Here is a 13,853-nt window from a genome sequence, read left to right as displayed (position 1 = left end):
AACTCACAAATAAAAAGTTTTTCTTGGTCATAAATATAAATCATTCAACCCACTCTAACAGTCTCAATACGATAGGCATATCTATGTCAACAAATAGTAAGATGGCACTGACGTAGCATCACATCTATCACAATGAATAATAAGATGAAATGAAATATAAAAATTATCCAAATGCATGTACATAAGTCATACATAAAATCAAATGCATGTGTATGTTTTTGTGTAGGCATATGATTGTTCGCCGTTGACAGTAAGCTAAACTTATCAAAAGCAAAGCCTGAAAATTCGAACGAAATAATTTTGAAACAACGAAAATAGACATTAGCCGGAGAAATACAAAAAAAAACACAAACTAAAGCAAATCTGAAGTCAGCAAAAATACAATTACAACTAAAACGTGAATAAATTGGAAAAAAAGGGGGGGGGGTATATTTCGTCCATGTAAACTCATGTGAATCATTCGATCCATTCTTTTTTTGATCTTCTTCATCTTCTTGTTTGGAGTCCTGCGGCAGATCTCTGCAGCTGAGATCTAACTCCAGATCCTATATTAACAGGCAAAGATCAATCACATTTCGCCACAGAACAACAAATGTAGGATCTTTTTGCTAAAATCGTTTGACTTTGTTTCAACACTTTGTTTTTCGTTTGACTTTGTTTCAACACTTTGTTTTTCGTTTGACTTTGTTTCAACACCAACTTATCAAATATTGGTAGTGGATGGTGTGGGTATTTGACAGGATTGTTAAGCTATCTTGGGTCTACGCAGAATCATAGGTTAAGATCTAAATTCTCGATAAAAATTGTGGAGTTTACCCAATCTACTGATTCTGTCGTTAATTCTATGTTTTTCGATGTGTCCGATTTTGCTACTCCTGCTCTTCGAAAATAGCACAAGTTTTCTCAGTTTGTGCACAAGTTGTGCACAATTGTGCACAAATTGTGCACAAGTTTTTCAGGTGTTTGGCTTTTGTTGGGTATCATTAAGCTTATTGAATTTACATATTTAGAATCAGGATAAAAAGTAAACTCTTCCGTTGTAACTATTGTTATCAAAATTCCATCCCCCTTTGGTAAAAAAAAAATTTGGTAAATTAAATAATGCGTAGGATCTTTCACCAACCGCTTTGGTCAGTAGTGAGTAAGCTCATCTCTAACCTCCTTTGGTGAACAATGCACAAGCTCCGTCTCCGAGCTCTATTGGTCAATAGTGAAAACGCTCCTTTTCCAGGCCCCTCATCTTCGGTCGGCTGTGCAGCAGGACTGTGATAAATCAAAGTGATTTATCAAATCAAAGTGAAATTAAAGTGATTTAGAAAAAGAGTTTTAGAAAAAAAAAGTTTTAGAAAGAGTTTTAGAAAAGTGATATAGAAAAAACATACCTTTTAGTTTCTAGAAATAAAAACATAAAACAAAGTTAGCAAAGATAAGACATTTTAGAAAAGATAAACTTACCACGTGAGAAAACTTGAACCGGAAATGATTATGCTTCAAATGCATCAATAATACAGCTATAGATCGGCCATCGATATTACACCACGGACATACAAAGCCAGCCATCGCTTGAGTTTGGACAGAGTGACCACCGGCATTGTAATAATATAGAACCTTCTTCGCTTTTTGCTCTGAAAAAAATATGCCTTATGCATATAATTATTAGACTAATTATAATTATTTCGGTAAATAGTAACAAAATTCTTACTTAATTACATTGAAAAACTATCAATGTATCGGAGTTTCAAAGGCGCTACCAGTGTAATTAATTCGGAGACCCCCCCCTCCTCCCTTCCTTTCCCATGACATAGAAGTAATGTCAACATTAGGTTGGTCAATTTTTTTTAGAATGTTCATTTAATTTGTGAATACATTATTTATTTCAAAATTAGAGTTACGAATAGAAGAACTAAGCACAAAAAAGAATGGAAAAGCCAACGAAATTATAAAGCCAACAATAATAAGCCAGCAGAAGTTCATTTATTTTATTTATTTATTTATTAACATTTGACGTATTAATAAATAAATAAATAAAATAAATGAACTTTGTGTTTAACCTAGCGCTATGTCCGGGCGTTAGAGTGAGTTGGACTGGCAGCTGCAATTAAGCCAGAAACGCCACTGAAAAATCAAACACATACAAAATTTGCTGAAATAATTTTCTATGATGCCAGAATATTATTATTATTGAGTGGAGTTCAGAATCAGACACAAACAAGACTGGTACTAAAACCTTTATCAAGAAAAATTTTAACGTCATATAACGTCAAATAACGTCGTTCAGACGCAGGACTTAGCTTTGGAAAAATTCTCAAACTCTTTGAATCTTGAATCTAACTCATTGATATTACATTGAATTGTATAGGGGAGGGGAGATTTTTCTTTTTTAAAAGCATAGAAAATTAATTTTTATGCACATGTTTTTTCTTTGCGATATTTATTCGATTCAGACGAAAACTATTTAAAACTCTCAGTCCCTCTCTAAATACGGCCTTGCCTGTGGAGATATGACGGTAATGGCCTGTCTTGAGATTTCACAACCGATTTTTTATTTATTTTTTTTTTTTTTTTAATGTAACGGTCCTTATGATATCCTTGACAGGTTACATGATGTTGAAGAAATGTTGCGATTTATTTATAAAAGCACATAGCTAACAATCTAATATATTTTAATCATACGAATTTTTTTTATTAATAACCGAAACAAGAAATCGATTCTGCCTGCAAACATTACTGATTAAAGAGTAGAAGATTTCAATCCTCCGCTAGAAAACTCAACCTTCTTCGTAAAGTATTTAGTTATGTTTGTGTTTGTTGATTGTAATCTCTCTTTTCGTTGTTGTTTATTTTCTCTCTTTTTTTTTCGTCTTACTCCGTCACTAGGGCTACAAATCCTCCTTTGTTTTGTTGATGGATCAGAACCAAATTGATTGATTGATAATAAATGTTTCAAAAACATGTAATAGAATATAATTAATAATTAATTAATACTTATAATTAATACTTTATTTCATGTAAAATTCAAATTTAATAATTTTAAATAATAAAGTCACTATTTTGAGCCCATTATATGTTGACATGATTAGCACTTATTGACAAACTATTAACGTTTATGAACTTATTTAAAGACACTAGAATCTTCTCGTGTTTGTCAGAGCTAAATTTTTGGCATAACAACTAAAAACGGAATATAGGCGATATAGCTATATTAGTTAGTTTCACTTGGGCCCCAAATAGAAACTCCTATTTTTAAAGGGAAGAAAATATTTGTTAAGCAAACCAACACAATATCTAGAGGGATTGCAGAGGCATTTTGAATCAGAGTATGCTGTCAAAATCGGGTAGAAGCTTTCTTAAACAAAACACCCTTTCTGTAATTCTAAACCAAAAGGCTAAAGAGACCTGGAGAGCCCATGAGTAATGTTGAAACATATATTCATTGATTTAATGCGGTAACAAGCTGAGGAAAAAATCGGGTTGTATTGGTTCGTAACGTCCTATTTTGTAGTTATCGAAATTTTACTATTTTGGTTGTACTGAAATGTAACACAAAATGATTCTTTTAATAAAACGGTTATTAGAATTATAAACGGTTATTATATTTTAATATAACGGTTATTAAAGTGGTCTGAATATTAGCCCAAAGGGTGTCTACAGGATGAATGAAAATTGATGGGTTCTAGGCATTTACCCCCCCCCCCCCCACTTCTGCGGAAAATACCGTCTGGAGCCCCCCCCCCTTCCCGAGGAAATAAGATTTTCCAATTTTGTGAATTTTATTTGAGTTGTGTTTTATTATTTTTATTTTAGTTGAGAAGATCTGAGGAAAGTGAAAAAGAGAAATTTACACAAAATAAGTATCTTAAAAACATTTAGTAAAAGAAAAAAAAATCGCAAATTCTATTTTTGTTGAAAGGGTTTCCATTTCAATTTCTGCGATTTTTGGCAGTAGCGGGCACCAAATTAAAGAAAGAAGAGCAAAAAATCATCAAAATTGGGCTAAACACACATGACACCATAAACTTTATGAAGATTTAGCTTTCCTTTGAAAGCGTTTGGGAACCTCTTACTTAAGGAACCAACACATTATTATTGTTTAAGGTTGTACGGATGAAAGCGTTGTCAGATCCTACGAGCTAGTTCTTCTTATCTTCCAGGTGTTGTTTTACCACAAATCACAATTAATAAATAAATAAAAACCTCATGTCTCTTCAAGACCAGAACATAATTCGCCATTAAGAAAAAAAATAAAACAAATAATCGTCGATTGTCAGTGTAATATACATATTCTTCTACTTAGTAGTACTTAGTTAGTTAGTACTTAGTAGTATTTAGTTAGATTAAATAAAAAAAAACAAGTTTTTTTTAAATGAAAGTAAGGAGCAAAATTAAAACTTAAAACGAACAGAAATTAATTCGTATATGAAAGGGGCTGCTTCCTCACCAACATCCCGCTCTTGACGCTAAAGTTTGACTCTTTCTCTCAACTCTTCTTTTTAAAACAGTAAAAAACTTTAGCGTAAAGAGCGGGATGTTGGTGAGGAAGCAGCCCCTTTCATATAAAAAGTAATTTCTGTTCGTTTTAAGTTTTAATTTTGCTCCTTACTTTCAGTTAAAAAAACTTGTTTTTTTTTTATTTAATTTCTGAACGTTTTTCAATCAATGCATGTTTTGATTTTGGCTCTCCGCAGAGGAATAATTAAAACGAAATTTGCATATTTATTATTTTTTTTTTTGCTAAATGACTTTCTCATAATTTTGATTGAATGATTTGAGAAAAAAGAGCGGGGGAGGAAGCCTAGTTGCCCTCCGATTTTTTGGTTAATTAAGATAAAGGCAACTAGAACTTTTAATTTTTAAAGAATCTTTTTTTTAGTAAAAGATATACGTAACTTATAAATTAGCTTACGTAAAGAAGTTTTGTATTCTCATGTTTTTATTACATGTATGAGGGGGTTCGCCCCCTCGTCAGTACCTCGCTCTTTACACTAAAGCTTAGATTTTGTCCCAATTCATTAAGAATGACCCATGAATCACCAAAGCCGTAAAATAAATAGTTGAAATTACTAAAAATACTTTAGCGTAAAGATCGGGGTATTAGGAGGAGGTGAGCTCCTCATATGGGTAATAATTTCCATTCGTTTTAAGTTTTAATGCTGCTCTTTACTTCCAGCTGAAAAAACTTTTTCATATTTCTTTTTTCAGTGTTTTTTTTTAATAATGCTAGTAAATCCTGCGCTCCCTTCATGGAAATTTTCTTCTACCATGACAAATTCCTCGATGGAAAGCTCCCCCAGCCTATCCCCCTATTCTCAACCCCTCCCCCCAACCAAAAAATCCTACTGAAAACGCCTACACACTTCCCAATAACCATTACTATATGTAAGCACTGGTCAAATTTTGTAACTTGTAGCCCCTCCCCCAGGGACTGTGGGGGAGTAAGTCATCCCAAAGACATAGTTTTTATGGTTTTTGACTATGCTGAACAAAATGGCTATCTCAAAATTTTGATTCGTTGACTTTAGGAAAAAATGAGCGTGGGAGGGGGCCTAGATGCCCTCCAATTTTTTGGTCACTTAAAAAGGGCACTAGAACTTTTCATTTCCGTTAGAATGAGCCCTCTTGCGACATTCTAGGACCACTTGGTCAATACGATGACCCCTGGAAAAAAAACAAAAAAAAAACAAATAAACACGCACCCGTGATTTGTCTTCTGGCAAAAAATACAAAATTCCACATTTTCAAACAGTTCGTGGTAACGAACTGTAGTAAGGAGCGACCCGGCTCAATAGTAACCAAAACTCTAAAAAATGGAATTTTGATACCAATACCTACATCAAAAGAATCGCATTTTAATGCTGATTTTAAATATACAAGTTTCATCAAGTTTAGTCTTACCCATCAAAAGTTACGAGCCTCATCAACGCCCTCATCAACGCCCTGCTCTTTACGCTAAAGTTTTTTACTGTTTTAAAAAGAAGAATTGAGAGACAGAGTCAAACTTTAGCGTAAAGAGCGGGGCGTTGATGAGGAAGCAGCCTCTTTCATATACGAAGTAATTTCTGTTCGTTTTAAGTTTTAATGTCGCTCCTTACTTTCAGTTAAAAAAACTTGTTTTTTTTTATTTAATTGTAGATAGGAGCTTGAAACTTCTACAGTAGGGTTCTCTGAGACGCTGAATCTGATGGTGTCATTTTCGTTAAGATCCTACGACTTTTAGGGGGTGTTTCCCCCTGTTTTCCTAAATAAGGCAAATTTTCTCAGGCTCGTAACTTTTGATGGGTAAGACTAAACTTGATGAAACTTATATATTTAAAATCAGCATTAAAATGCGATTCTTCTGATGTAGCTATTGATATCAAAATTCAATTTTTTAGAGTTTTGGTTACTATTGAGCCGGATCGCTCCTTACTACAGTTCGTTACCACGAACTGTTTGATCTGGAACAAACTACCATTCCCAGTCGAAAAGATGAAATTACTGGAAGCCTTCTCCAATAGCCTTCACATAAACATACCATATCTCGAGACTTTCAACGTAGGACGACTTTAAATGGCAATCGTGCCGCAGTCGATCCGCTCTTCGCCCTGCCATAACATTTTTCTTTTAAAAAGGTGTCAGTTATGTAGAAATTTTGAATTGAGAGGCGTGAGGGATAAATTATTTATTATTTATTTATTATTTAGTCCCTATACTTAAAACTTAAGTCTTAATTATTATAATTGTTATTATAATTTATAATTATTATAATAATTATATTATGATTATAATATTATATCAATTAATTAATAATATTATATTAATAATTATATAATATTAATTATAATATTATATATTATAATTATTATAATAATTATTATAATTTATTTATTATAAGTCAAAAAAGTGAAAAAATTTAAAAATGTATTTTGTTTCCAGTAAAGTGCAAATAATGTTCTGGTCTTCAGGTGTGGGGGTTGTCAGCCCTACTCATGTTAATTTTTGCTTGTTTTGAGTTTGACTCGGTTATTTATTGTAATTTCCGTTTTGGGTTTAATTTATTTTTTAATTGTGACTTGTGGTATTTTTACGCTTAGAAAATTATTTGAATTCATTTCTATTCATTTTTGGTTAACGTAGCTCTTTACTTTTCTTTAACAAACTTCTTTGTAGAAAGAAAAATTTTAACTGAAAAGATTTCAATTCCCCCAGACAATTCCATTCTGGCTGAAAATTCTAACAAGAAAATTTCTTGTGGGGGATCTCGGGTGATAAATTTTTCTCAGCGCACTTTCATTTAAAAACAGTCTTTAATTTCTGATTGTTTTAAAAATAATACCGGTAATCCCCTCCTCTGTGGAACTTTTCCAGCAAAAAACATCCCCCGCTGATCCTCTAGTTGAAAGTCGCTCCTACCGGAAGTTTCCCGTGGAAAATATATCCCATGAAAAATCTCCACAGCCCCTCCCCCACGTAGAGAGACACTATACAATTCCAACGCAGTGAAAACTTACCCTGAACGATTTACTGCCCTTACTAAGATTGAGTCGGTAAGATAAATAAAAATAGTTTCGTATAGGAATTCTATTGAACTCCCGGCAGTGTAGAATTTTCCCTGGAAAGTTCAGCCCCTAGAAACTTCCCTCCCCACGAAGAATTCTCCCTCTGAAAAATCCTCTTATCTAAAAATTCACTCCCCCCCCCCTCGAAAAAGCGTCTGTATACTTCCCAATAACAAATGCTATACATAAACAGTGGACAAACTCCATTACTTTCAGACCTTTCTCCAAGGGTTGTGAAAGGTCATGTTATCCCCATTAATAACAATCCATATGCCCATTCACCAAAAATTATATTGCAACATTTTTGTCAAACATTTATGGTACAAAAAAAACTATTGCTGTTCGAAAAATTTGAATCTTCTAATTATGTCCTAAATTTCAGTTACAATCCAACATCTTATTTGCTAAGTGGAAAAAGTGAAATCCACTTTAAAAGTACTGCTAGTATTAACCAATACTCTATGTCATCCAAAATCAAACTGTGACTATTAAAAAAACGTTATAGATCGCGTAAGAGGGATTATGAAAATAAGTTGGCCAGCGTTTAGCCGTAAAGAAACTTAGAGTTTCTTAGTAAAGAAATTCAACGTCATAGAAAAACACCAAAGACGTCAGGCCGTTCATTTAAGTCTTTAAAAAGAAGGTTACAACAGCTCTCTACAAGATAAAAAATAGTGCCCTCAATGGCCAAACTATAAAGAGGAGAGAGATGGTTAAACCCTCTCTCTCCTTCGACAAAGTCCCAGGCTGTACACTTAATTTACAAATTGCCTCAATTTAGCATGAATAGAACATCCTCATCTCCCTTCCTCTTTAGATAGTTAGTTTCGACCACACTTTTGACTATACCTTTTTGTTACTACGAAATATACAGTAGAAGTATGTTAAGAGCATAGTTACCTTTATTGATATTTTCTTTGTTATCTTCTGTGAGACCATTCTTATCGATACTACCGTGTTTTCTCTTCCATTTGAATCGAAGTCGAATATAAGGATTTGCTTCCCATATCATCTTAAAATGAAGAAAATACATTTTTTTTTTCTAAAGAGCAAACACAGTTCCAATGTGCCATGAATACAATTATACTTATTCTATGTATGAAAAAAAAAAAACTAGGAATATTTTAAGTTAGGCAGGAAACTAATTACCTCCTAAATAAATTTAGGAGGTAAGAAGCTATCAGCGACCCCTCCCTGCATATTAATTATAAGAAACTAATTTGAAAAATTAATTATATAGCCTATAATTATATATATAATTAACATGTAATCATATATATAAATTAACATATTAATTTTAAAAATTACGACTTCTTCTTTTCTTATTGTAACCAATGAAGAATATACTTTGAACTCAAATCACGGTTCACAAATTACGTTTACTTTTTCGTTTCCAAGCAGTGTTGTCACTCAACTAAAAAAAAATTCCTGGCTAAAAAGTCATTTATATAGTTTCTGATTTTGAAAATGACTATTTGCTCCATACGAGCGAAAATTTAACCACTGTACGTTTTATTAATTATTTTTTTAAGAAAAGCAACTAACCGTTTTTTTTTCATTCTTTCAATTTTTTAATTCGTAAATGTTATCAAGAAGCAACAGATTTCAAACTCACGCGACGTTTCATAAATTCGGCTAGCCGTTGTGGTTACTAACATCACTAACATCACAAATCCAGCATCTTCTTTTTTAACATACACGAACTAAAAGTTTCCTAAAGAAATTATATAGTTTGCAGAGGTTTGTATAAATGCATTGCTACAAATCTTACCACTTGCTGCAAAGACGTCAACAAGGTTGTACTACCGGTGTATTAGATCCAGTGTTGCTTAGCTTTTAATAGTGTGGTGTTACTTTAGTGTTTGTTTAATGTTGTTAAGTAGTTTTAGTAGCACTTTAACTACAATTTAATTCTCAAAATTATAAAAATGGATATTTATATCCTAGTTAATACAGCCACGTTCGAAAACTGCTAAAGATGAGTTAATTTCTTTTTTGGAACCGTCCCCCGACCCAAGACCCAAACCCAAGATTCAATTACGAAAAAGCTTGAATAAAGGTTTCCATGAAATTAAATAATAGTAATATATACATTTTTGTATATTTTGTATTTTGTAAGTACATTTTGTATTTTGTATATTCAAATGAACAGGTTTGTATGTACAAATACATAACACCTTGACTGAAGAAAAGAAGTACAAGAGACGGACTTTTGATTGAACTAGTAATTCTATCAAATGAGGAATATTTTATACGCAGGGAGAATCTTCCGATGGGTAACCGTCTACGGAGGGAATAATCTGGGGGGACATACAAAATATACATGGTTGTAATTATTCGATCTTATCACTAGCTGCAAAGACGTCTACAAGGTAGTAATGTCTTTGAAAATAATGACTTGTGTCCCCCTCAGGAATTTATTTTATTTGTTCAAGTTTTAATAAACCTTGTGTTAAATTATAAGAACGGTTAACTAGCTACGTTCCCTCTTAGCGGTTAGAAATGATCTAGATACCTATAACCCTATACTACCGATAAGTCAGATACTCGTCATCATAAGTGACGAGCAAATGAGTGACATCATTAACAATCAAAGTATGCAACAAAAATTCAAGAGGCGTCAGAAATGGAAGTTTTCTATACAACCGGACGGCTACGTAACAACTGTGCCTCATACCCACGAGAACTCACGGTTCAGTTACAGAAAGATTACTCATCTTTCCCAGCAAAGCTAATTGCTTCAGTAACAAACCAGTGTTACACTGAACAATTATTTCCAACGATGTGGAAAGCTGCGTATGTCCGTTTCTTACAGAAAGTTTAGTCAACCTAGTCCTGTGATCAAACAGTTCGTGGTAACGAACTGTAGTAAGGAGCGACCCGGCTCAATAGTAACCAAAACTCTAAAAAATTGAATTTTGATATCAATAGCTACATCAGAAGAATCGCATTTTAATGCTGATTTTAAATATATAAGTTCCATCAAGTTTAGTCTTACCCATCAAAAGTTACGAGCCTGAGAATATTTGCCTTATTTAAGAAAATAGGGGAAAACACCCCCTAAAAATCATAGGATCTTAACGAAAATGACACCATCAGATTCAGCATATCAGAGAACCCTACTGTAGAAGTTTCAAGCTCCTATCTACAAAAATGTGGAATTTTGTATTTTTTGCCAGAAGACAAATCACGGGTGCGTGTTTATTTGTTTGTTTTTTTGTTTTTTTTTCTTTTTCCCAGGGGACATCGTATCGACCAAGTGGTCCTAGAATGTCGCAAGAGGGCTCATTTTAACGGAAATGAAAAGTTCTAGTGCCCTTTTTAAGTGACCAAAGAATTTGTAGGGCATCTAGGCCCCCTCCCACGCTCATTTTTTTCCCAAAGTCAACGGATCAAAATTTTGGGATAGCCATTTTGTTCAGCATAGTCGAAAACCATAATAACTATGTCTTTGGGGATGACTTACTCCCCAACAATCCCTGGGGGAGGGGCTGCAAGTTACAAACTTTGACCAGTGTTTACATATAGTAATGGTTATTGGGAAGTGTACAGACGTTTTCGGGGGGACTTTATTTTGTTTGGGGGGGGGCTGAGGAGAGGGGGCTATGTTGGAGGATCTTTCCTTGGAGGAATCTGTCATGGGGGAAGAAAAATTCAATGAAAAGGGCGCAGGATTTTCTAGCATTACTATAAGAAAACAATGAAAAATAAACATGAAAACTTTTTTCAAATGAAAGGAAGGAGTAGTATTGAAACTTAAAACGGACAGATATTATTACGAATAGGAGGGGTTCTAATAATACTTTAGCATAAAGAGCGAGGTATTTAGGAGGAGATAAATACCTCGCTCTTTATGCTAAAGTATTTTTAGTAATTTCAACTATTTATTCTACGGCCTTTCTGATTTAGGGGTCATTCTTAAAGAATTGGGACAAAAATTACGATTTAGTGTAAAGAGCGATGTATTAACGAGGGTAAAAACCCCCTCGTATACATAATAAAAATATAAGGTTATGAAAGTTTGTTACGTAAGTTAATTCTTAAGTTACGTATATTTTTTACTAATAAAAACGTTGGTTAAAAATTAAAAGTTCTAGCTGCTTTTTTAAGTAATCGAAAAATTGGAGGGCAACTAGGCCTCCTTCTCCATCCCTTATTTCTCAAAATCGTCTGATCAAAACTAAGAGAAAGCCATTTAGCCAAGAAAGAATTAATATACAAATTTCATTTTAATAATTTATGTGCGGAGAGCCAAAACCAAACATGCATTAATTCAAAAACGTTCAGAAATTAAATTAAAAAAAAACTAATTTTTTTAGTTTTTAGCTCCTAAGTAAGGAGCGACATTAAAACTTAAAACGAACAGAAATTACTCCGTATATGAAATGGGTTGTCCCCTCCGCAATCCCTCGCTCTTTACGCTAAAGTTTGACTCTTTGCCACAATTCTACTTTTTAAAACAATTAAAAGCTTTAGCGTAAATTTCAAATAAATAACGGTTATAATCATTTTGTAGCTTTTGAAATTCTATTTCAATTTTAAAAAAAGTACAGGTTGGAGTTAATAAATGAAAATAATCTATAAATTATTAATTAACTAATAAATTAAAAAAATTAATAGGTGACCATTAAATAATAAAAATGTTGGAAGATCTTTCCATGAAAGAATTTTTCAAGGGGGAAAGGAATTTTCCATGAAGGGGGTGCTGGATTTCCCGGCATTATTTAAAAAACGATCAGATTAAATAATACAAATTAAATAATAAAAATTGCATTAAATAACAAAAATGGCATAATTTGATAATAAAATTAGGGAAAACACTATTAGCCAACGAGAAAAGCAAAACTACTTTCCGTTATCAGCACAGATCAGCATCGCCATCAGTACAGAGGTGGCACTTGCCCCGGGTGCAGAAAGCTTAGGGATGCAAAATTTCAAATAAATGACGGTTATAATCATTTTGAATCTTTTGAAATTCTATTTTTTTTTTTTTTAAGTAGAGGGCGGAGTTAATAATTGAAAATAATCAATAAATTATTAATTAACTAACAAATTAAAAAACATAATAGTGATCATTAAATAATAAAAACGTAGGAGGATCTTTCCATGGAAGAATTTTTCATGGGGGAAGGGAATTTTCCATGAAGGGGGTGCTGGATTTCCCGGCATTATGGTAAAAATTCACTTTCTAGACACATCTTCATTAATATTTTAACAAAGTAGTACAACCAAGTTAAAGAATCTTCCAGGAATCAACTCAATTGCCAGATTCTAAGAACCCCTGAAAATTTCCTTGACCAACCTCAACTACATATCTTTCACATATCAAAGGGACTTTTACCGGAAAACAATTGTTTACTCTAAGCTATAGTGCCGAAGGGTGGGCAAATCTCTCATTCCTTTTATTCGGATTATGACATGAGCTTAATCAAATATTAAAGGAAATTTCGTCCAAGAAATCGTTAATAGTTGTATCTATTGATAGTGCAGCATTTCGCTCCAGAATTCTATTTAATTCGCAGTAAAGTAGGTATTTGCTTATACATTTATGTCATAGAAATCAGTCCCATTTTAGATATTTAAAATAATTCTGTATGATAATTCCGTTTTTTTTTGGTTCTACTTAAAAGTGAAAGGATCACAATATCAAACTGTCATTGAAACATTAATAAATATATAATAAGTTAATAAGTATATTGTACACCCCCTCTTACTAAAAGGCCCTAGGAACAGTATTTATTATATTGATTTGGGACTGCCCGCTAATGCTTCAACTATTCCCGAATAAAGTTATCCACCCAATTTCCCCAACAGAACACTGGGTTCTCCAAACCGAAAATTAAGGTTCGCAAATAAACGAATCTTAACAGGAAATAAAAAAAGTTGATTTTCATTAACGTTAGGGAGCCTTCGAAAAACCCGAAATTCTTTTGGGAAAATTCAGGTAAACCCCCCTAAGAATTTCCGATTTCATAATTTCATCCATGTTTATTATAATTCACATGTTTATTATAATTTCACACACTGAAATTTTTTGGGGGGGACTCTTTTGGGTCCTCCCAGTGAATATTTTTTTGGGGGAGGGGGCACTCTTGCGAAGAGTGCCCCACGATTGCTTATCTTCTGATAAAAAAAGACTCATTAACAAACACTGCTGACGCACGTCAGAGCTATACTTTGGTTGCGATTTATAAAACTATAAACATTAAAGCATGAGTTACAAAAGTAAAATTAACAAACAGAAAAACAATCCGTCGTATTACAAAAAAAGAAACAAAAACATAAAAAGATAGAAAATATGTGTATAAAGAGTATCGA

At 33.0% G+C, this 13,853-nt stretch overlaps 1 protein-coding gene across 2 annotated transcripts in view; it reads right to left on the bottom strand.

The window, feature by feature from the left end:
- The window catches only part of LOC136026897 (polycomb protein suz12-A-like), a 93,053-nt gene that overhangs the window by 31,488 nt on the left and 47,712 nt on the right, over positions 1-13,853 (bottom strand). For both annotated transcript variants that reach the window (XM_065703715.1, XM_065703716.1), the window contains 2 exons: positions 8,436-8,547; positions 1,456-1,625 (listed from right to left, as the gene is read on the bottom strand). In XM_065703715.1, the coding sequence (XP_065559787.1) occupies positions 1,456-1,625; positions 8,436-8,547 (282 nt within the window). The remainder of the gene's footprint in view (positions 1-1,455; positions 1,626-8,435; positions 8,548-13,853) is intronic.

Source organism: Artemia franciscana, chromosome 5, assembly GCF_032884065.1.
Source record: "Artemia franciscana chromosome 5, ASM3288406v1, whole genome shotgun sequence".
Lineage (NCBI taxonomy): Eukaryota > Metazoa > Arthropoda > Branchiopoda > Anostraca > Artemiidae > Artemia > Artemia franciscana.
Note: the sequence above shows the minus strand (reverse complement) of the source record. Positions and strands in the feature narration are given on the sequence as shown.